The sequence below is a fragment of the Saimiri boliviensis genome, chromosome 5 (genome assembly GCF_048565385.1).
Source record: "Saimiri boliviensis isolate mSaiBol1 chromosome 5, mSaiBol1.pri, whole genome shotgun sequence".
NCBI classification, from domain to species: Eukaryota; Metazoa; Chordata; class Mammalia; order Primates; family Cebidae; genus Saimiri; species Saimiri boliviensis.
The window spans coordinates 96,039,577-96,065,137 of NC_133453.1; the positions used below are offsets into that span (position 1 = coordinate 96,039,577).

A 25,561-nucleotide genomic window follows, 5' to 3' on the forward strand; every position below is an offset into this window, starting at 1 on the left:
ACAGTTGGTTGGGACCTTGAGATTTCTTTGTAAAACCTCAATCTGTCTTGAGATTTCTTTGTAAAACCTCAATCTGTCTAATGCTGACCTTAGACATAGATGCCAATATATCCTTAGAGAGTAGACAAAGGTGGTCTTCAGCAATTTGCATTATCTTAGAATATTGGATTCCATGACCTGAAAAAGGTAGAAATAGACAACAGAACCAGTACGGACTCTGCTTGGTTGAAAATAGGGTTTACCTCTGTTATCTGCCTGTCTGCTTCTCTTTTTCCCATACTGTCTTCTCAGTGCATAATCATATTCAAGCCCCTACCTTCCTTGAAAAACATTCATTCATTTCCTTTTGTTCTTTGCTAGGTTTCCTTTTATAGTAAGGTTTTTTGGAAAAGAAGTCTAAAAATCTCATTTCCAATACTTTACTCCTTCAATGACACCTAGAAATAAATAGTTTCCCTCCCTGTCATTCCACTGAAGCTGTTAAAGTTAAGGCAATTTAATAAATCTCTCCTGACTGCTAACATGAAAGGCTTATACAGTCTCTGTGATAGCTGATGATGGCAAGCTATCATTTCTTTGAATGTGTCACTTTCCTTGGTTTGAGAATACTACATTTTCCTTGTTCTTCTATGTCTTTGGCTCTTTCTAGAGTTCTTTGTCAATTCTTAAGATTTTGTTTCCACCACCTTCTTCTCACTTGGGTATGATGCCTAGATAATATCATCCATCCCCACCATTTCAACTATTACCTAAATGCTGATGGCTGTCACATTACTACCTTCTAACTAAACTCAACTGCTAGCTGTACCCTAAGTGCCATTTCATTTTTTCTTTACAGAAATAGAATTGTTAGCTTTGCATGTGGCCACCAATAACAAAAACTGTGTTTTATACTCAATCTTCTTTGCAGATAGGCAAGGCCATGACCAACCAGTGGTCCAGCGGGCTTAAGTGAACAGGTCACGAGGCAACCTCTGAAACCTTTCTCAAGGGGGAGCGCACACGCATATTTGTCTTTTCTTCTTTGTCCCTGTCTGCTTCTCACTGCTTGTAACAGCTGCCACCTACTTGGACTTGGAAGTCAAGGCCACAGGTGACAGAGCGGCAAACAAACAAGGAAAAAACAAGTTTCTCTTTCAATGACTAGCTCCCAAATGAGTTAATTGTATCAGTAAATATCACCTCTATTCATATAAACCAGAAAGTATGGTTCATGCTATGTCTCTCTTACTACTAAATCAGGTTTATTTAATAGTATTTTATATATTTATTGAATATTTTCCTTTTAATCCACTTGTATTACATTTACTTCTTCATATTTACTGCTAGTCTTAAGCACTCATTTACTATCCACCCAATTATACCAATTATCCTAGCATCCTGCATTCCCTATTCCACACCTTATTATTTACTATTTACCCACACCCAGCTTTTTACATGACATAATTTGATCATGTAAAACTATTTTTATGGGTCAAAGCAACTATGTTTTCTATTGTGTGTTTGCAAATGCTGTTCCCCCTTTGTGACTGGACCTCACTCTACTCTAAGGTCTGCCTGGGTGACTCCCACTCATTCACAGAGAAAGAAGACAGTTCCTACACTCAGGGAGCAGACAGTCCAATGCAAATGAGATGGCAAGATAACAAATATGCCCACTAGAATGCAGAATTCAAGTAACATGAAAAGTTTGTAATGTTGGCCAGGTGCTGTGGCTGTTGCCTGTAATACCAACACTTTGGAGGCTGAGATGGGCAGATGACTTGAGCTCAGGAGTCTGAAACCAGCCTGGGAAACATGGTGAAACCCTATCTCTACCAAAAATATAAAAACTTAGCCAGGTGTAGTGGCACACATCTGTTGTCCCACCTAATTGATGTGTGGGGTGAGGAGGGAGGATTCGTTGAGCTCAGGGGGATGGAGGTTGTTATGAGACAAAATTGTACCACTACACTCCAGCCTGGGTGACAGAGAGAGGCAGAACAAGACCCCATCTAAAAAAAAAAAGTTGCAATGTCTATAAAATGCAACTTCTAACTAAGGAATACACTTAATTGCTTTTCTTATGAAAATTAGAGATTTACTAGATTATTAAAATTAGTTATAAATACATATCCTTTTATAGCTGGATAAAACCTTTTATTTAACATATCTTTATCTGTTGTTGAGTAAAGAATTCTAGTTTATAGAGAAAAGTATGTTTTCCTATATTTCATGCACTGATACTTCATATCTGTCGCAGCCTTCTAAGCCTCCAAACAGTTGCATTTAAGAGGCTCTCTACGATGTTATATGGAAGCCCTGGAGACAGACTTAAGCATGACTATTTTGTTATCCCAGTTATATCCGAGGCCAAATAATTACATGGGTAAAGTAACAGATGATCTTGTTTGGATGACTTCAAATTTATACCTACTTACTAGAGTCTACTAAAGTTGATTGTCACTTACTGATCTCTCTCCTGGATATGTGGTAAGACTGAAGTAGAGGATTATTTGGCTATGAAAAGAATAGTGAAAGGAGCACTGACTTTTTAAAATAAATAATTCCAAATATAGTTTACTAGTAAAAAATTTCTTCGAGTTAATAATTTTCTATACAGGTCAAAATAATGGCAAGTTCAATAGATTACTAGTTGCCTAGGCTAGAGATAAAAAAGAGGAATGAAGAAATGTTCTGAAAGTGGATTATGATGGTAGTGTAATCTTATGCACTTACTAAACATTATTAAATTGTATACTTAAAATGGGTGAATTTTATGGTCCATAAATTATATTTCAATTGAATAATTTAAAAAAAAAAAGCAAAAGCAGGATTGAGTCAAGAGACCTGGGCTAGCAGTCACAATATTTGGAATCCATTTCTGGTGTTGCTATTAGCTATTAGCCTGCTATATAGACTGGACATTTTCACTTAAAATCCCTAAGATACATGAAAGAAGGAATTTATATCCTTAAGAGAAATTTTTTTTTAATTACCACTTATATTTATTTTAGTTTTAAATTAAATTTATACATTAAGAGCAACTTAAGACAAAAAGAAAAGCAATGGCCAAGGAGTTTATGAAAACTATCTCCAAAGGTTGTCTAAGAAGCAAATTCAAACAAGAATGGAATAATTTTTTGTTATCTAATGAGCAGATATTCTTAAAACTGCTAACCCTGCCTGGCCTGGTGGCTTACACCTGTAATCCCAGCACTTTGGGAAGCTGAGGCAGGAGGACTGCTTGAGTCCAGGAGTTTGTGACCAGCCTGGCCAACACAGCAAAACCCCGCCTCAACAAAATATACAAAAATTAGCCAGTTGTGGTGGCATGCACCAATAGTCTCAGCTACTCTGGGGTCTAAGGTGGAAGGATCACTTCACCTTGGGAGGTCGTCTGCAGTGAGCTGAGATCACACCACTGCACTCCAGCCTTGGTGACAGAGCAAGACCCTGGCCCCAAATAGCAGAAACGAAAACAAACCTACTAATCCCCAAAGTCAGTGAGGCAATTGCCTTTACTGTTGGAGGAAATGTAAATTTGCACACCTAGTTTCCTGGATGGCAGTTTGACACTGTGAAAAAGATTGTCTTTGTCTTGTGCCCACGTAAAAACCATAAATCTTATGAGGTTATCCAATATGCTTTCAGAAATCTAGGTATAAGGATGTTTCAAACAGGAATATTTATGATTTAAAAAAAATAGAAAGATGTCTTTCCATATGTATGCCCTGCATTTCTCTTCCTTTTCTTTCTTATTTCTTCCTTTCTTCTTTCTTTTTTTTCTTTGCTCTCTCTTCCTCCTTTCCTTTGCTTGTTTTTCAACTGTGCTCTTGAACATAAGTACAAAAACTGATTAAAAATATTTTTGACCCCTTTCCCCGATAACATCTCAGACACCATCTTAGAATAGAAAAGTACTTATTTTAATAAAATTACATTAGAAACTTAGAGAAAACATTATATGTAATGGAAAAAATCAAAACTACAGGTTATGCCTATAGCCTTTCTTCAAGATTAAAAAAAAAAAAATCTCGTATTGGGAATTGTGATCCTTACATTTGTTCAAAACTTGTTTATTTCTGTTCTTTGTTTTCCATTGTTAAGAGCTGCTAAAAGACATTTGTTTTTGGTGTTATGCTAGTCTCCCAAAATGATTTGATGTGATTTATCATTTTTAGAGGCTCTTGGAAGGTTTTAATAAGATAGGAAACATTGGTTTCCTGATGAATTTACGTCTTGTCAAAACAAAAAAGAAGGAACTTTCAACACCATTGGGGGTCAGAACATAATACTCTAAAATATGGCACCTTGGAATGCTGAGGACTTTGAACTGAAGAAGATTGTTAGGGCCTCAGAAACAAGGTCTTTTGGATCTTCTCCAATCCACTGCCCTGTACTCTGCAGCCAGGTGAGTCAAAGAAACTGAAATCCTCTCCTAAAGCAAACCATAAAACCTAGAAAGCTCATTCACTGACCTTTTCCCTTCTTCCTGATAGACCTTCACATGACAGGTGCCTTGCCCTGTATTCAGAGAGAAGGAATGCTACACAGAGGGACCAAGAAGAATTAAAAAATATAGACCTTGCTGAGTCCCCCTGCCACTGCCCACTGATTACTGTTAGATCGTAATGTTTTATTCCAATTCTAGTTCTTCACATCTATTCATTTCTTTCATTTGACTTAGCATAAAATCACGAGTTTTCCCTGGGTTTTTCTATTGCTTACCTGTCTTTGTTATAGAAGCATCAGCCATTCCCCTTGTGATAGATATGAAAAATGTATTATCTTTTTGCCCCTATAACATCATGTGCTCCTGAGTTGGTACCTATGTCCAACATGAACTTGGACCACCACCAGGCTCAGCTTCACCTGTGCTCCATGAGGCTCATTTCCTCACAGTGCTGTCATCTCTGCTCACATGGCACCTCACCAGCATTTCCTTCCCAGACTACCTTGGGTAAGATTACACCCTCATCTTCACAGTCCTCATTATCACGTAAAGTGCTACCTAAAGGTAGCACGTAATTGTTTCTAAGTTTGGTTATTATCTGTTGTCATACTAGATAGACATTCATATGACAGCTTTGCTCTCTGGTTCTCTGAACTGTTCTGAGAGAAGTGTCTCGAGGAGGGTAAATTACTAATAAATATTTGCGGAATGGATGAATTCTTAGGCAGTAAGATGCAACTGAAGTGAAAATAGCAAGAACGGGAATTAATTGACCCAATTCTGGGATACCATGTCATCCTAGCTGATCTAGAACAGAAGGCTGGGCCTCACCTTCAGAATCTCGATTCAGTAATTCTGAGTTAGGACCCAAGAACTTGCAATTCTGATAAGGTCTCTGGTGAACATCCTGCTTTTGATTAAGGGACCGCATTTTGACGATCACTGATGTCAAAGAACACTTGGGGTCAATAAAGTCTTATGTCATTCAAATTATTAGAATAATTATTGTTATTTAGAGACAGGTCTTCCTTTAACACCTAGGCTGGAGTGCGGTGGTGTGATCATGGCTCACTGCAGCCTTGAACTACTGGGCTCAGGTGATCCTTCTACTTCAGCTTCTGGAGTAACTGTGACTATAGGTATATACCATCATGCCTAATTAATTTTTGTATCATTAGTAGAGATGGGGTTTTGTCATGTTGCTCAGGCTGGTATCAAACTTCTAGACTCAAGTGATCCTCCAGCCTCAGCCTCCCTAAGTGCTGGGATTACAGGTGTAAGCCACTGTGTCCAGCAAAACTATATTTTTTAAACAAGCAAATTGTTTAAATTCTTTATTAAATCAATTTCAGTATCTTCTCTTTAAGAATCAGCAATGACTTATCCAACGTAGTAGTCCTTCAGAATTACTTTCTATTGGATAACTAATGAAAATCAATACTATACCTATAATTAGGATTCTAAGTCAACTCAAGTATAATAGAGGTGGTTATATGTACAATGCTGCTTTTTATCTAAGGGGAAACATTTTTATTTTTGATAAGTATTTAAAATACTGTGCTAAAATGCACCTAAAATTTACCCTCATAACAATATTAAGTATACAATTCAGTTAAGTACATTCACATTGTTGTGCAATCAATCTCCAGAATTTCTCACCCTTGCAAAATTGAAATTTTATACCCATTAAGCAATAACTCCCCCCTTCTCCCTCTTCAAGCTTGTGACAACTACCATTCTACTTTCCATTTCTGTAAATCTGACTAATCTAGATACTGTTATAATTGGAATTATCCAGGATATTTCATTTTGCATCTTGATTATTTCACTTGGCATGATGTCCTCATGGTTCATGCATATGGCCCATGTAGCATGCATCACGGGTTCCTTTCTTTTTAAAACTTAATAAGGTTTCATCACACACACACACAAACACACACACACACACACACACACACACACACACACACATTTTGCTTGTCTTTTCATGCATTGATGGACATGTGGGTTAATTCCACTTCCACCTTTTGGCTATCATGAATAACACTATTATGAACATGGGTATACTAATATATTTTGGGGATCCTGCTTTTAATTCTTTTGGCAATATATCCAGAAGTGAGATTGCTGGATCATATGGTAATTCTCTTCTTCAGTTTTTGAGGAAACTGACATCCTAGAGTGACTGCATCATTTTATGTTCACACTAACAGTGCAAAAGAGTTCCAATCACTCTACATCCTAGGCAATATTTATATCCTGCACTTTTTAATAGTACTCAGAGGAAGGGGTGTGAGGTGATAGCTCCCTGTGGTTTTGACGTGCATTTTCCTGGTGATTAGTGGGGCACAATGCTGTTTTTAAACTGGATTCTGATTCAGTACAGGAGTCCTGTGGGCCAGAGAGCACATCAAGGCAGGGCCACTATCAACCAGACCTGACTTGACTCATGTGGGTCCTCGTTATTTCTAAAGGTTTCCACATTGTGTGATGCACATATCACCAGTATTTTATCTCTTAAGAGTCAAATCAAAATGTCCTTTTAATTTTAGCTTCCAGAATGACCTAGATTTTTCTTCTGTTGTCTCAGATCCCTTCACTTATTTTATTTGGTCTTGTTTTATTTGGTATCTTCTACCTGTCATTTCTATCAATGTCTCCCTCAATTGGTAATATGCAATTTTAGGTTGGATACAGGTATTTTTCTTCTTTCATCCTTCCAGAGTTCTATGGTTTGTTAGGTACATAGTAGAAGATGAATAGGTGTTTTCACATCTGTTACATAGTATATATTAGTGTTATATGAACCAGACATCCTAAAATGTTATTAGCTGGCCTTCGTGAATCCTGAGTACTGTACCCAAAATTGCACCTCATTTAATCTGAATAAAATGAAATCAGACTATTATAAAGCATGTGAAACCCAGTTTGGTAGACTAATTCCATTCAAACTGGGAACCTTTTTTTAATTAATGAAAAAATGGTGTAAAGCTAAATCTGATGAATTTCTTTTTATTGCTATATCTTTGCTACTTATGTTTGATTATTTTAAAATGACTTCCCCAAACCCAGAACAGAGTCAGATTACTATATTATTTTAAAATATAGTATGTATTTATTGGACATTCATTGTTTCTTTTCTTGGTGACTCTTACCCTCGCCATCTTTACAGCATGAAAAGATGGCTATTCATATAACATCCCTCCTATTATATCCAGGTCACAAAATAATATTCTCTCTAAGACAAACATCACATTATCATAAACTAAGTGGCACAATATAGGAGCTATTCTAACATTGTATTCTAAAAGAATTGCTTTGAATCCCAAGTGCTGAGAGAACAAATAAATGTATCTGCCTATAATTTTCAATCAGTCACTCGATTGTTCAGAGAAGTAGTTGACAGTATAAGTACCCTGTATGCATTTTCAGAGGAGGAGAGAAAACAGAGAATTTGAGGCTAAGGTAGGCTGACAGGTTGATTGAGAGCACCAGGGTCCTTTTGTTTTTCAAACATAATTGCAACGGCTCTATTATGTAATAAAACAATGATTTTCAAAGACTATAATGAACACATGCAGTAGCAAAAATAAATAAATCAATAAATCCGTTTAAAAAATCTTCTCAGTGTTCTTACTTGGAGGCAGATCTCGCATTTTGGGAATATAAAAGCACTCTCTGAAGTGCCTCAGCTTATCTTCCTCATCTAGGTAGAGAGCGACCCTTTCATCCGTTGGGTGGCATTTGAGTTGAGCTGCAATGCGCTGCACTGTGTCAGCCGGCAGCTCAAGAGATGAAGGCTCCATTACAAGTTGTTCTCTTAAACTGAAATAGAATAATAAAACATAATCTAGACACCATCATTTTCCTGTGGAAAAGAGCCCTTTAGACTTATTTTTTCCCAACTTCAGAAATAATATACTTAACCAACCAGCATTAAACCCCATGCATGAGTTTTTCTCACGTATTTAAAAAAAAAAAAGAAAAGAAAATAGGCCAGGCGTGGTGGTTCATGCCTGTAATCCCAGCACTTTGGGAGGCTGAGGTGGGCGGATCACTTGAGGTCAGGAGTTCGAGACCAGCCTGGCCAATATGGTGAGATCCCATCTGTCCTTAAAAAAATACAAAAATTAGCTGAGCGTGGTGGCAGGCACCTGTAATCTCAGCTAGTCAGGAGGCTGAGGCAAGATAATTGCTTGAACCCAGGAGATGAAGGTTTCAGTGAGCTGGGATTGCACCACTGTATGAGCGACAGAGCAAGACTGCAACTCAAAGAAAAGAAAAAAGAAGAAAGAAAAGAAAATAATAGTAACTTAGAGACATTAAAAGAACTAAATTAGATAATAGTGCTCAGGACAGAGTAAGTTCTCACTAAACATGAGCTCATTCCATTCTTATTATCCAGGAATATGTCATTTGTGGCTTCCAAACATATATAACATCATAACCTTTTCCTCTAGGTATCTTATGAGGAAAAAATGGTAAGGATGATCTTTGTCAAAGTGCAGGAAAGCAGTGACTCACTTAGCTTGTCTTTCTCTGTTTCCCAACGCCACTGTCCCACCCCCAGTGTGTCTTGGATCATGGTTTGAAAACTATGAGCATACTGAACCTGAACAAAATTGTTTGCTGTGAGTGAAAATCATATTCATGCAAAAGGTAATTTTACTTAAAATGTTAGCATTTTGTTCATATGAATACCAAAGAGATTCATCCACCTGGTGCTGTTAATAATTATAAATTTCTTCTTTGTCAACACCATATGTATTATCTTAGAACAAACAGGACTGTGTGATGTTTCTTGAAACCACACTATACTCTGTTTAATCATCATGCCACATTTCCTTTTTGGAAAAGGATAAATGACCTTGGAGATTGAAACACAGATTTTTAAAATTTCACCTGAGCTTGCTTGTTTGTTTATATTTCCTCTAAGTTTAGTTTTTTTTTTTTTTAATTGAACAAGAATGATATTACAGGAAATAAAATTTCTTTGGGCTGGTTAAATTTACATATAGTTTTGCTGATTTCATTTAATTAATTTATTTATTTACTCTTTCAACAAATATTTATTTGGTACCTACCATGTGACTCCGAGCACTGGCAGGACAGCAGTGTAAGAGATAGTGCATTAGTGCCAACCCTTGTACAGTTTATTTTTAGTGGAAGAATAGAAAAACAATGTAGTTTCAGATTTAAGAGCTATGAGTAATGGGACAGCAGAGTAATGGGACACAGTCGCTGGAGTGTGACTTTCTCAGAAAGATGAACATAACCCTTTAAGGTAGCTCTATAAGGTAGAACCTTTAAGGTAGAGTCCACTGGAGCATGGAAGAGCTACCTTAGAGGGTCATGTTCATCTTTCTGAAAAAGTGATAGATGAGCATTTCTACATCATGTGAAGACCTGAACCTGGAGGAACATGGCAACAAGTACAAAGCTCCTAGGGTAAAAATGGGCTTGGCTTATTCAACTAAACGCACTAGGGAGGGAAGAAGAGAGAAGGAAGGGTAATGAACTGCGATGTGCGAAAAGCAGAGGCAGAAGGTAATCATAAAGAAATTTGGGAGCCAGAACGAAATTGAAATTGTTTCTAAGTTTAATGGGAAACCATTGGAGAGCTTTGAGTAGAAAAGTAATGTGATACAATTTTACATTAAATGAAAATCACTTTGCTCTGTAATGAGTTTTAAGAGTTGAAAGGGAGACCAATTAAGGCTAATGCAGTAGTTCAGGAGAGAAACGGTGGTGAATTAAATTTGGTGATGAGGGCAAAGGTAGAGAGAAGAGTGTGGATTTGTGAGAGATTTGGCGAAAAAGTAGATAGGACTGGCTGATAGATTACTTCTAGTAAGGACACGAAAGGAGCTTTCTTCTAGCTTTGGGTTATGGGCAAATATGTGAAATGTGCTGAAATAAAAATATGTGGGGAAGAAAAATTTTGAAGAAGGAAATTGAAATTCAGTTTAGTGGGCTGGGTGTCTTGGTTCACACCTGTTACCACAGCATTGGGAGCCTGAGGCAGAGGATTGCTTGAAGCCAGGAGTTCGAGGCCAGACTGGGCAACTTAGCAAGAGCTCATCTCTGCAAATAAACCAACAGGTGTGCTGGCATGCACCTGTGGTCCTAGCTACAGAGGAGGATGAGGTAGGAGACCAGGAGTTCGAGGTTGCAGTGAGCTAATTGCATCCTGCACTCCATCCTGGGCAACAAGTATTGAAAATGCAGGTAGAAATGTCAAGGTGGTAATTGAATATTTGAGTCTATGTTATAGGGGAATATTAGATCACAAGATATGTTTAATATTTTTCAATTCAGACTGTTCTTAAGGCCTAGAACCCCTGGGGTCCGAAACGAAAACAAAACTAAAGCTCTATAATTCAATTCAGTCTGTGTTCTTCTGTCTCTCTTCCTCTTTTACCTTCACTAACACACACAGTGTTTGGCAATGAAGAGATGTATATCTGAGTGTTGCGTAATGCCAGTAAAACAGGCATTCTTCTTGCACTCTCAATTTTCATTCTTGTATTTTATGGGCTCTTTCTTTCTCAATTGTCAGTGGTCTCCACTGATAAGCCATCCTTTATATTCCCAGACAAAGATACCAAGCTTCACCATTGCATGATTTTTACTTTGATATCAGTCATGACTCCTAACTGCTTCAATCCATGGTTCTGTACAAAAGCGTATGACTTCAACATTGATGAATGGTGCTTTCAATATCTGACCATAAGTATTATTTGTCCTCCACATAAAATTTTCTATTTCTGTGATTTTTCTCATGCCATTCCCTTTGCCTAAAGCGTTTTGCTCCCCTTGAACTTGTTTGGATTCTAGCCATCCTTCAAAGCCCTAGCTCAAATAATTTTTCATGAGGCCTGTTACAATGTCTCGAGTAAAAGTAGCCTGTCTTCCTCTGAACACCTATAACAATTAAGATATGAACTTTATTTATGATAATTGTACCAGTTACTATATTTATTTGAACACACGTATGGATAGAAAAGATAAAAAACACTTGCTATGCCTAAAACTTGATTCTAAATGGGTCCCACCTATAGCTTTCTGATAAAGGAACCTGCATTTTAAAGAGTGATGACTGTGTCTTTACCACTTGGCATTATCAATTGCCTGGCCATAGTTTATTAGACTTCTGTTGGACACTTACCCACTAACGACATTGTAGCTTCATCAAAGATCTGTGAATTATTTGCTGTTAAAGCTCTAATCAAACAGTGATGATGTTTAGCTGAGCATATAATCAAATTCTTTCAGGAATGTGAGCTGCGAGATGTGCTTATTCTTTCAGTTAGATACAGGAGCAAGAATTTAAAATGTTCGTAGATAAAAGCTATGAAATACTAGGGTCTAGGAGGAATACTGTCATGGGATGACTGATTTTTCAAAGTAAAACAGAACCAGTGATTGTTAAAGCATGAAAAGCATGAAGTGATTCCAGCAGCAAGTGAGAGTCACTTAGTTACACAATGGCAGGGTATTGAATAGCTATGTCTCCTGAAAAGGTGACAGGACAAGCCCATCTTGAGAGTCACTGAATCCTTCATGCAACATGCCATGTGCAAGGCTTCAGGGAATCAATTTCTCTTGGCTATTCCTAAAATTCCCTGAGATCCTTTTCTGTTTCACTATCAAATTAGTTTTACTACAAATATGTTACTTACAGTAGCTAGACTGAGTTACTGTTCTACCGTATTGAACTGAACTCTACCTGGGGGCCTGAATTATGTTTAATTTATCTTTATAGCTACCTCATTTAGGCAGAGTACCCCTGCCCCCAAAGTGGCAGTTTGAGAGAATAAACAAAAATTCGACATGACATATTACTAGATGCACACCCTCTCTCATTCTGACCATATGTGAAAGACCTAGGCAAACATTTCTAATGAAATTCAGAGTCAAGAGAGCTTGCCTTATATTTGCAATTTTCTTTGGAAGGTGAGCGCTCTGAGTTCATAGGAGGTGACTTTCAACTCTAAGTGGGGTTACTTGAATAAAGAGATTAGCTTGTTACCAACATATTTTGAATAAGATTCAACTTTCCTTATTTTAAAAATGATACTCATTAGCCTCTTTCTATCTGTATCTTATTTAATCCTTCTAATAATCTTGAGGCATCAGAATCCTTTTCCTCCATTTTGAGATGAAACCCTGGCACAGACAGAGTAGAAACACAAATGGACTACAAGGATAGTGGAGTGCACTGTATGGTACTTAACTGTGCCAGAGATGCTGAGTCCCTTGTGTTGGTCTTTGGCAAAGTTCGTGAGTGGAATGTACATAGCACATTTCCTACTAGGCGCCTTGAACTTCTCACTTCATTATTATTATTATTTTTGCATGTTGCTTCCTGATTTGTGTGTGTGTGTGTGTGTGTGTGTGTGTGTGTGTGTGTGTGTCTTCAGCTCATTTCCTTTTGTCTCTGGCTTCTTTTTGCAGTCCTACACTCAGTCTGCAAAGGACCACAAGGTATATATGAATTGATCTGCCTTTTTGAATCCGTCCTTCCCAGTCCAGCCTCAGCTAAGCGAAAGTTAAAGTGGCTAGCTCTGGTTCTGGGCCTGTCACACCTGGGGTACCTTGAGATACATGATGGGCATAGTATCTCCCCAACGAGTGCACCCTGCCCCGCTCCACCAGTGTGCGCAACTTCACATAGACTTAAATATAGTCTATAGTTCCCGGGGTAGCATAGTGCACTCACTCTAAGGATGAAGTTTATTCATTCATACTAACTGCTGCTTAATTCTTCATTGACTTCATCAGCTAAGACAATTCGTGTTCATAAGCCATAATGTTATGGCATTAAAAACTTCAACTTTTACATATTTTACAAATTTTTCAAATTTTACATATTTAGTGTTAATTTTGTCAAGAAGTGGGGACACACATATCATATGGTCTCAGGCAAGTCACCTAACTGCTCTGTTTGTCAATGCTATTTAAAGTTAAATTCCACTTTCTTCAAAGGATTGTGGTTAAGCTCAAATGACATTAGGTCCTTTATAAAAATATAAAAGATAATTTGTAATTTTAAAAAATTATCAATAACTTCTGATAGACAGTACCAATGTGACCTTAATTTAGGTTTGGAAATAGTGTTTTCACGATTTTGTTTAGATAGCTACAGCTTTAAAATTAAAAAAAAACTTGTATAATACTTAAAAACTGATTGATTTTAAGGAAATCACAGAATTCAGAATCTGCTAGTCACCTACTATCTAGGGCTAAACAGTTAAATAAATAACTGTTAATCGTTACATAGTTCCACATTTGCTCCTGAAAGGAACAAATTGTACCTAGGAGTTCAAAGTTTAGAACCTGACTTAAAAATATGTGGAGAAAGCGTGTAGTTTTTCATTAATAAAGAAAAAAGGAAAAACAATATACTTATTGAGCAAGATTCTTTAAGCATATCATTGAGAAATGGGTAACATTACTCTGTTACAAATGTATATTTCAAATCTAGGATATGAATTACTTGCTGAGCACATTAATAAAATCAATACATTTGCTTCAATGTTACTACCAAGTAACACCTCACCTCCTCAAAAGAAAAAAAAGAAAATCTAGTGTATTTTTAAAAAGTGTCTCAACTATCTCTTCTTGGGGAAATGACAGTTTCATAAAATGAAAGGGGAAGAAACTCTGGGCCAGAAATAGGCATTTTCACTTCTCTAAATAAATATTTAATACGACATGTAGCAGCATAAAAAGACAATTAAAGTTACCAGTAAACAGCAGACTTAAAGTCTGTTTAAGAATATCTTTCCCGCATCTGGAGTTTGACCTAATCTTACTGTTTAAACTCAAGTAAGAACAGGACTAACTTTGATTTATCAAATGTATCCATATTCAGTAGACACACAGCAGTACACTATGGATTTGAGTTCTTTTCCATTACATTGGTAAAGATATCTTCATTTAACCCATTTTTAAAGGTGGGGCTTTTAGGAAAGTCATACCATTTTTATTTATGAAAAGAATATGAGAAGAAAAGAAAAAGAAGAGAGCAACAGAAAAAAACCTTTAAAACACTGTGACAAGGATTCTAGCTGAGAGAAGTTCCATTTGGAAAAAACACAGAGTAAACATTAGGGTAGAGAGTTTTTATCAGCACCTTGAGCTTACCTAGGATTCCAGTGGGGTGCTCGGCTCCCAGAACCTTTCAAGGAACTCTCAGGAATTTCTTGCCAATGTTCAGGCCAGATTTTAGGGTGAGAGATTCAAAGAACTGCTCAGATTCCACCCAGTGGAGAATTTACAAACGTGCTTTACTTCCCACTAACCAATCTGTAATCACCAGCCACTGTCAGAAATTTAAGCAACCCGTGTGCCCGCCCAATATTTCAAATGCCAGCACCTCCAGTCAGGGCTTCTTTCCAGAAGCAACTTTGCTCTTTAGACTCAGGTAAACATATACTTCCTTGTCCTTTAAGTATTTAAATTTCTGGCACCTGAATTGATGAGTTTGTCTTAGAGCTGAATTCCAAATTTTGCCTTACTTCTTCACATTGAACTCTGAATTTTTGAGACAGTACACATGGTCAAATACACTGAGGACTTTAGTCTTATGGCCAAACTTCTTAGTCAAAAGTTTGAAATATGCTCTCAGTTCCAGAATACACCCCATTGCCTAATACGTGAGTTTAAAGAAAACTAAGAAATAAATCTGGACCGTTCACAAGACAAGGAAGAAAGAAGATTTGAAGTTTCAAGTGGAAACTATCCTGGCAAACCCATTAATACAAATTATTCCTTTAAGATTGTGAATTTTTTAATTTTTTAAATTTTTTAATTTTTTTTTTTTTTTTTTTTTTTTTTTTTTTTTGAGACAGAGTTTTGCTCTTGTTACCCAGGCTGGAGTGCAATGGCGTGATCTCGGCTCACCGCAACCTCCGCCTCCTGGGTTCAGGCAATTCTCCTGCCTCAGCCTCCTGAGTAGCTGGGATTACAGGCACGAGCCACCATGCCCAGCTCATTTTTTATATTTTTAGTAGAGACGGGGTTTCACCATGTTGACCAGGATGGTCTCGATCTCTCGACCTCGTGATCCACCCGCCTCGGCCTCCCAAAGTGCTGGGATTACAGGCTTGAGTCACCGCGCCCGGCCAAGATTGTGAATTATTGTTCCCGGCCAAGATTGTGAATTATTGTTCCACTTTGATTACCTCTTTAGGCTCATTCCGGAGCTTGGATCTTTCAGTGACTATCCTTGTAGTTATTAAAAACTAAGAGCGAAGACTTTTGGTATTAGAAATAAGCGTGGAGACTGTGCCCGAATAATTGAATGACTTATGCACACCTATGCTTTGTTTAGTAACCCACAACAAATCAAGTAAAGTGTTATTTAATCATTTCTATCAAGTGTTTGTTGTATAATCCTGAGAAATTCACTTAATCCTTGTGGCAGTTCAGTCTCCTGTTTATAAAATGAACATAACAATATCTTCTTCCCAAGATTATGAAGATGATGAAACCATGCATGTAGAAAACCATAGGTACCATGACACAAGGTCAAAAATGACATATTCTTTTTTTTTTTTTTAATCTTTATTAACCAGACAAAAAGTGCTACTCTCCACTTTCCAAGAGGGGAGATAAAGTCCATGAAATTACCTTAATCCAAGTAATCGACCAGTGATAAGAAAACATATTTAATTTCATCAATTGTATCTTTACAATAATCCTATAGACTACCAATTGATTAACTTGGAAGAGTAAAAATTTGAATTCATTCAGGGAATTTCAGAAAATATACTTTTTTTAAAAAAAAATCTATTCTGTGTACGCCTTATGCTGTAAAAACTTTGGAAGATTACCAGGTTCTAATATATGGGGAGTGAACCAGAGAGTGGGTCTGTGTCATTTTTGTGTCACTCTTTTAAAGACTGACTATAGATTTAGAGATAGAGATAGATAGGGACATACCAAGGTTTTGTTTTCACATGATCTGCTTCTTCTAAAATCTCATAATAATATGATTAAAAACAATTTCATCAAAATATTATCTTAAAAACTATTGTTTAACTTAGTCACTTTTAAAGAACTTGCTTGGAGTTCCAAGCTATACCTCTATTTCTTATGTTTTATAAATTTCTTTCTCTCTTAAAATTTGTTACACTTGAGAAATAAAAATAAAATCTTAATCCTCTATACCAACTGAACAGACACCCTCTTGGCCAAGGGGACCCCAGAATAAACTTGAAAACTAAGTTTTTGGCCATGACAGGATAGGAGGTGGAATACATACCTGCTCCATCACTAACTATGATTAGGCTTTCTGCCCTGTGGCTAAACAGAAACCAGTTATTTCGAAAGACTCCACCACTGACATCAACCATCGTCTGACGTTATCCCTCCCTTATGTGGTTTGGAACAAAAAGAGATCACTGATTCTGGAGTGTTTCTGGCTAGTCTATGGAGAATGTGCAGTAAAAGTTTTCATGTCTTCTGCTTCACATTGGGCTGAAAACTGCCCCTTCAGATTGTATTAAGGCTGTCATTTTATAAACACGGATCTCACGAAGAGGCATGAAACTTGATTGTGCATGCGCACCTTTCTCCTTTCACGAATATTCATGGATCCCCCTATAGCTTATTGAAGATGTATATTCAGCTACCCTGCTCAGCATAAATTCTTTTCTTTTTCCCCTCCCTCATAATGTTGGTTTCCAGCTTCTGACCAGAGGCTGTGCTTCTCAGAGGTCAGAATGCCACTCTGCAGGCTGCAACACTTTATGTGAAATGAAGCTCTCCTTTCCAAATTTACGAACCTATCATTCTTCAGTTGACACCTTCATTCACTCAAGAAAAATATTACGAGTACTACTTGCACCAAGCACAAAGTGAAATGCCAGGGATGTGATGGGGAGCAAAACTTTTATAATAACCTAGGCTGCTAAATACGTACGGGGATTGTGAGAGAGCAAGTCACACAGGGAGGGGCGAAAGCAAGACCCACTACATGGCCAGCAGTGGAGGTTAAACAAAGAACAGCGTAAGCCACCATTCCTTCTTTTGGAAACAGGAAGAAAAAGAGTGTTGCCAGAATAAGCTGTTGTAAAAATCTGAGTTGTCTATTAATTTCCAGGTATGTCATCCCGCTCACAATATGATATGTTTCTGAGAGGAAAAGAATGATTTTATCCTCCTTAGAGCTCTGCCTATGTACGGAGCTAAATAAATATCTATTGAATAGGTTCATTTGTTTTTAGATAAGATTTAGTTTATTTTATATAAATTGATGATTGGAAATACGGGGAAGTTTTGTTCTCCCAGAAGGTAATCTTGAACTGTAAACTTTATTCTTATTCTTTGGGGCCTTTTTGTCACAGTTTAGCCATTGCCTAGCATTTAGTAGACTAAAATGGGCACTTGCTGGATCATTAACCAAATAATTCAGAGCAGCAAACTCTTTCTATAAGAATCCAAGGCTGGATGGGGAGGGATAACACGGGGAGAAATGCCAGATATAGTATAGTATGCACCTAAAGTAAAATAAATAAATTAAAAAAAAAAAAAAAGAATCCAAGGCTGCACTGAGTCCGATCATGACACTCTAAAGCTGGGTCCTCAGTACATAAATGAGTGATAAGATTAGAGACAGGGCCACTGCTTGGTGGCTGATTCTGGTCCCATTATGGAAAGTAGCCTCTAGAAATGAAATGAAAAACTTCATCTTGAGGGACAAGTTAGGGAAGAAGTAGTGAAAAGCTGCAGCTCAAACTAGGGTAAATTGAAAATTTCACAATACGCTTTTTTTTTTTTTTTTTTTTTCATTAAATAAAAATTCAGAGTTCACGTCTGACTTCTTAGGAGGGAAATTTACTCTGAGTCATTATTGGGACTCTCTTCTTTCCACAGGGTATTGGGAATTTCCCATGTGGGAGGGGCCCATTGCTTCCTTCTCTTCCCTCCTGACTCTCCTTTCCCCTCGCCCTATCCCTGGAGCTCCGCACACTCAGTCTTTCCAAACTCCCCCTTGGGGATGACCAATATAACGTAACAAAACTTGCTCAATGCCAGGTCGGAAGATTTGCCTTAAGCAATTTCTGCCAAGGAATACAGCATCTTCCCTATAGGGGTAGGGGGCAATAGGAAAAACCGCACACACAAAATTCTCTCTTCTCCCTTCTTCCCCTCCGCTTATGCACCCTTCCTTCTCCTCTCTTTGCTTTCCTGCTGCTCCCTCTTCTTTCCCTCTGGCCTCTCTTCTTTCTCCAGTGCCCTCCTTTTGCCTTCCCTTTCTCTCTTCCTCTCTCTCCTTTTCTTTTTTCCTCTCCTCCCTCCACGGCATTCTCGTGTCCTCCCCATTCTCTTCTTTCTTCTCCTCTCCCTCACTTCTAGAACTAGGAAAGCAAAGCAAATTAATATGCGAATGAATCACTATGCTCTATTTAGACAATCTATTTTTTTTTTTTTCCCGTGAAGTACATGTTCTGGTTGTTAGAAAAATTTCCCAGTAATGGGCAGGGACTTTCCCATCCTCTATATATCGTATATTCAGTTTTTCAGAGAAAAATGCAAGGGCTCATTATAAGCAAATGACATTTTGTCAGTTGGTGACTAAAATTTATTTAGAATTGAAAATTCCTATAACCCATTCCTTTTTTACTAGATTAGAACTTTTCCCTCACTGTTAAATTCACAAAGGTATAGAAAACAATCTAAACCAGGCGTCCCCAAACTTTTTACACAGGGGGCCAGTTCACTGTCCCTCCGACCGTTGGAGGGCCGCCACATACTGTGCTCCTCTCACTGACCACCAATGAAAGAGGTGCCCCTTCCTGAAGTGCGGCGGGGGGCCGGATAAATGGCCTCAGAGGGCCTTAGTTTGGGGACGCCTGATCTAAACCGTGTGCTGTAGCAGGGAAACTTTAGCGGTTTTCTGTGTATGTGTTTGCAAGTCAATTTGCCCAATTTTCTGATTGTTTTCGTGAGGATTTAGAATTAATGTAATAATCCACTTCTTTCCCTTTGTATTCAAATAGTGGTTGATAAAAGAATCAGAGCTCAGCTATAAAGCATATCCAAAATCATTTAGATGTAAGAAAATGCTTTTAACATTGCTGGTCCTATTTTAATGAGTTATCATGTTTGAATATATAGAAGATTGATTAATTAGTAAGTTACCGTGAAGGATTTTTAAACTCCCACAGTAGAGCAATGGTTTGCTTTCAAATAAATAAACCATTTTGTAATGGTAGTTGTTGATGTTACTGTTTATTTAATAATACAGTTCGCTGCAAAGGAATACTGTCACTGCTATTATCACCCCTTTGATAACTACGGATTCCCTGAGGTCCCTGTAAAACACGGAAAACCGAAAGTTTGAGTAATATTGACATCACTGACCACATAACAACATCACTGACATCATGATGACTCTGGAAAATGGGAACAGGCATTAGAAACTCTCCATTTAAAGACAAAGCGCTCGCTCATACACCAGGTTTTCCTCCCCATAGTACAAAGTACAATACGCATGCCCTCTTTTACCGTAACAACTCATAACAAAAAACCTTTCTTAATTTTAAAAATGACTATCAACAGGGGTAGTATAGAGCTGACGTTTGGAGATGTCACTCCAAAATCCTCTTCTGGCATTTGGCTTTACTACCTATGTTTGTCTGGCAAAGTGTTTTCTAGTGTCACTAATACATGCTATTAAAGTTCCCATTTTGGCAGTGTCCAGTATTGATATCCAATTTGCCAGTCGTGTGACTTCCCATAGCTTATAGTACACAGACACCAAAATATAGCAAATTCCTAAATTGTCTTAATCCCACATTGCAGACAGGGAGAAAGTGTTCATTTGACTCGAATCTGAAGAATGGTGCAGTATAGCCTCAAAAGCCAAAGAAAAGTACTTCTAAGGGGCTCTGAATCTAGACAAGGAAGGTGCAGACAATTAGATAAGAATAAAAGAACTGGGAGCAGTGGCTCACGCTTGTAATCCCAGCACTTTGGGAGGCTGAGGCAGGTGGATCACGAGGTCAGGAGATCAAGACCATCCTGGCTAACACGGTGAAACCTGGTCTCTACTAAAAAAGAAAGAAAGAAAGAAAGAAAGAAGGAAAATAAAAAATAAAGAATAAGAGCTAGCAAGAAACAAAAGAACAAATGCATTTGAAATTTTAACTTGTATTCATGTAAGAAAATAGTATCCTTTATAGAAATATTTTTGTAACTTACAGGAAAAATATAGTTAGCAAAATACAATTTTTTAAAACTGACCAAATAAGAGAAATACTTGAAGAAAACAGTTGCTTTAGAGGAGATTAAAAATGTGTTTAAAGAGTTAGTGTATAAAAGGAAACATCCCTATTGCCAGAAAGTACAGAAAAAAAATAGAAGGCAACATTATGTTTGAAAAGTTTTGCATATGAATTCTAACACAACATTGAAGATTAGGATAGTCTCATGTTATTCAAACTATTCCAGACCATACGACAAGATAAGTTTTCCTGTTCATTTTATGAAGTTATGCTAAAGTTCCAAAACTTGCTAAGAATAGGAATCTAAGCTGCAAAATACTACTTCAATTAAAAATAGCTGATAAGGAATTGTATCACATCTATTTTCATCAGAGCTAATTTTTTTTCAGATTTTATTTTCACCTTGAAAGATTCTGTATTTACATTTTTTGTAAAAAGATTATACAAAGTTTAATTGTACAAACATGCGAAGTAAACAGTCAAGTACATGTGCAATAACTTTGAGCTATATCACTCATAACAATGCTAATTCTTTTTATTCAGGATATACTAATTCTGCCTAAAATACAGCTTTTCCCCCACTGCATTGTTTTACCGTATTTGTTGTTTTACATGGCTTTGAACTGTATTTTCCTTTTTCAGCTTATTTTTAATTTAAAAAAGTTTATTCTTTTATAGAGATTTTATTCTATCGGATTTTGCAATTTTAGTTTCATAGCAAAACCGAGCAGAAAGTACAGTGAAATCCCTGCATCCCCTTACTCTCGACTTTTTTTTTTTTTTTCCATTTTCTTTTTGAGATAGGGTCTCATTCTGCAGCCCAGGCTAGAATGCAGTGGTGTACTCATGGCTCACTGCAACCTCTGCCTCCTGGGTTCGAGCAATCCTCCCACCTCTACTTCCCCGAGTAGCTGGAACCACAGGTGCACACTACCACATCCAGCTAATTTTTGTATTTTTGTAGAGACGGGTTTTCACCATGTTGCCCAGGCTGGTCTCAAACTCCTGAGCTCAAGCAATCTGCCCACCTCAGCCTTCCAAAGTGCCGAAATTACAGGTATGAGCCACTGAGTTGTCCCCTCAACTTATTTTTTAACTCTATTTTTTCCAGTCAAGTTCGTTATCTCTTTCACTTTTGTCCAATTTGTTTCTTACATTTTCTTTTATTATTATTTCAATATTAATTCTTTTGTCATTTTTTAGTTTTTTTATTTCTTTCCCTAGTTTATTCCATAATTCCCCATTATGCTTATTTTTATTTTACTGATTTCAGTATTAATTATTTTAAATTGGTTTTCTGTTACACAATTTAACCTTTATTATTTCTTATATGATGGTGTTTATTCTTTATTTTTATTCAACTTTTTAGTTTCTTGGATTCTGTTCTTTGACTTTCTCTCATTGGTTTAATTTCATAATTCTAATTATTTCCTGGCTATTTTAATGTTCATTATTAAAAATTGTTAATGTTTTAAATTTTAAAAATGGTCTTTTTATGGGATATGAAAAACAATTCAATATGGATGTTCTCAAGGAGAAAGGATCTGCACCATGAAAAGATGACCTTGCAATTTTCTATCAAACTTCCCAGGAACAGCGGTTCTTATCCTCTTTGCCACAACACAGTGAAGGGAGCAGGATCATTGACTCTCAGTAGTTCTCAGCTGTGATGTAATCAAGAGGATTTCAAAACCTCTAGCTAAATGCTAAGGCAAAGGTAATCATAACTTTGGTTCATATTCCTGTTGCATTATTTGTAGTAGAACATTTTATATCCTGAGTAATAATCAGTTCTATTTGTTGGAAATGTTTTCTTCCAACTTATAAATGTCATGCTAAGTTAAAACTGTTTCTTCACTGTAACTGCAAGCTTCCCATTCTGTGAAGGCTGGGATCTCTCCCTGCATTCCCTTCATGGGCATCTCTTGGCCACTTGGCCTCACCTTACCCGTGCTTCAGACTCTTGAGTGGCTTCAGTGCTCTCTAGTTTCCAGGTTTGATGATCGTGCCTCATTCCTGACTTTCCTGCATAAAGACAAAAGACAAATGACAAACTGGAAAAAAGTATTGAAATATATAGTGTATACACAGGTTAATGTTTTTGATAAATAAAAACTATTATTATTTATTTTCACTTTACTCAATAAAATATTCCCATTTGTTAATGCATTTAATTTTTTATCTTAATAGAGGAAAATCTTTTTGTTTATATTTTTGTATATTTTATTTGATTTCTTCTTTTTCAACACTTGTGTCATTTGATTTAGTTTTTTAAAAAGACATATACCTAAATAAATATCTACATACCATTTATATCGATTCTGCCATTGTGTTTCAGCCTTTGCAACAAAGAGAGACCCTCTCTCTAACAACAAAACAAAACAAACAAATAAAAAACAATTCCTCTGATACAGCAACCCTGTATCTTTGCCGTGCTTGACAAATGCACCTTTGGACTCACTGCACTGACACAGGCTGAATGCAATATAGTAGGTTAATGTTTTACTGACACCAACGAGTAGCTAAGCAGGATACTCTAGATTTTTACTTGATAGAAAGACGCTAATATAGAACAAACAAATCATCAGCAAGAAGGCATAGGCAGAAGAAATTGCTTTTTAATTTCTTCTTATCCATAACTTTTCACAAAAAGCATAGAATCATAATTCTGTTGTTGTTGTTGTTGTTTTTTTTTTTAAACAGAAAACATGAAGTCTTCAATTTGACCAATGACTGTCTACTCCTTCCTTCTATACCATTTCCCCTCCCACTGTGGGTCTCAGTCTAACTGGTTATTGACAGTGGCAGGAAACAGACAAATTCCTAGGCAGACAGAATTGGATTCCTGATAAAACCCAGTTTTCAAACCAAAGCCAACTTAAAGCCTGAAAATCCAGTTGCCAGTTCCAGATAGACTCTATGCCCAACCAGAATGAGAATATTCCTGTCTGCTCACTCTTTCCTAATTGGTCCTTTCTGAATAATGCTTTTTTTTTTTTTTTTTTTTTTTTCCTTAGACAGAGTCCAGGCTGGAGTTCAGTGGTGCCGTCCCGGCTCACTGCAACCTCTGTCTCCTGGGTTCAAGTGATTCTTCTGCCTCAGCCTCCCGAATAGCTGGAATTACAGGTGTGCCATCAAGCCTGGTTAATTTTGTATTTTTAGTAGAAGCGTGGTTTCACCATGTTGGTCAGGCTGGTCTCGAACTCCTGACCTCAGGTGATCTGCCCACCTTGGTCTCCCAAAGTGCTGGGATTATAGGCGTGATGAATAACGCTTTTTAATCACTGGAATGTTGCCTTTTCCAGGGCTACCTACAACCCCTGCCTCCTCGTCCCAACCTATAAAAACCCCAGACTCAGCCACACAGACAGCTACCTGCTTTTGGGCCCCCTCTCACACAGGGGGCTGCCCACTTTGGGTCCCCTCTTGTTGTTGAGAGCTTTTCTGTTGCTCAATAACATGATTCTCTGCCTTGCTCACTCTGCGGTGTCTGTGTACCTTATTCTTGGTTGCAGGACAAAAACCTGGAAACTGCTGAATAATGGGAGCGAAAAAGGCTGTAACACTCCTGGCCAGCTCACTGAGCTGCGGGCGCGGGAATGAGAAGAGCTGTGATCCTTCGAGGGGCCCAGACCTTGGGACTCTGAGCCAGTGCTGTCACACACTCCCAGGTTCATTCAGGCCACAGGCGGCTAGAACCAACGAGCTTATACAGCGTGTCCTCACTCTCCGAGATGCAAGAGGCAAGAAGGAGAGAGACAGCCGTGACATTCCCTGGTGGCTCAGACCTCGGGACACCCCTAGAAGAAGCTGTGACACCCACTTGGTGCTCCGCGGTTGCTCGAATCTCTGAGTTTCCGAGCACCACCTCGTCCCCCTTGTCTTAAGGCGGGCACCCAGCCGTGGAAGCCCCTTGGGGCACATCTGGTCCCTCTGCGGGCTGTGTGCAGAGATGTGGTGATCAAGGAACCTGGGAGTGAGCCGACAACAGCCCGCCAGGCCAAGTGGGCAGATCGAGCCCAGGCAGAGGATCTGAAAAACCCAGACAAATCCTGTGTCATCATGTTACAACACTTTTTGGAGTTTCCTAACTTCATTCCCTGTCTTTATAATTCCAATATCCATGATATTGGATTTCCCAGACTCCAGAACAGTGAGAAATACATTTTTTATTTTTTAAAAATGAGCCAGTCTAAGTTGTTTTGTTATAGCAATGCAAATAGACCAAGTCAATTATCTTTTTTACTAGAATATTTGTAAAAAGGTTTTGAAGTTTTATCTTTCTTTAGTGCCTTTTACATAGGAGGTAATCAAATGTTTCCTGAATTCAGATTATTAAATTATATAATGAATTAGATATATTGCCTCTGTGTTGTGTCTTCACCAAAATCCACTAATAAATAGTTATGTTAATAAATTAAATGTATTAAAATATCACAAATTAAAATTGACAGCAAAAATAAAAGCATTATGACAATGGAATAGAAAACTTAAAAACACAATAAAACTAAAAAACAAAAAACAATGTTGAGCCATATGTCTGAGTATCAGTTTACTCTCTAGATCTAGCATGAGTAAAGCTTGGGCTCTTAGCATGAGTAGGCATAAATTAAGTAGATAAAAGAGAAAGTTATTCTACACAAACAATATGTATTATTTTTTACAGGTTAAGTTTAAAATCCTTTAATATGCAAGTACTTACTTTCAGTTTTCAAATAGAAAAGTATGTTGAAATATGATCATGATTTTTAGTCATTGGTCAGTAAATTCATTTTAGTCTAATTTTCACCAACAATATTTTACAAGTAAAACGTGGCAGAGACATGCAATTTCAATTAAAATTAAAAAAAAAAATCCACCAGAAAAAACAAATGCTTTTTTTAAAGAA

The 25,561-nt window shown here is 37.4% G+C and overlaps 1 protein-coding gene across 5 annotated transcripts in view; it reads right to left on the reverse strand.

Moving 5' to 3' along the window:
- Positions 1-23,111, reverse strand: part of KYNU (kynureninase) — a 157,284-nt gene extending 134,173 nt beyond the window's left edge. Inside the window, exons 1-3 of one of the 5 annotated variants that reach the window (XM_074399733.1) lie at positions 22,981-23,111; positions 22,622-22,698; positions 8,073-8,260 (exon numbers count right to left, since the gene is read on the reverse strand). In XM_074399733.1, coding sequence (XP_074255834.1) covers positions 8,073-8,241 — 169 coding nt within the window. In that variant the 5' untranslated portion in view covers positions 8,242-8,260; positions 22,622-22,698; positions 22,981-23,111. Of the gene's footprint in view, positions 1-8,072; positions 8,261-14,584; positions 14,982-22,621; positions 22,699-22,980 lie in introns of those variants that run through there. The other 4 variants (XR_012517773.1, XR_012517774.1, XM_074399732.1 and 1 more) reach the window with 4 other exon arrangements.
- Positions 23,112-25,561: the final 2,450 nt, after the last annotated feature.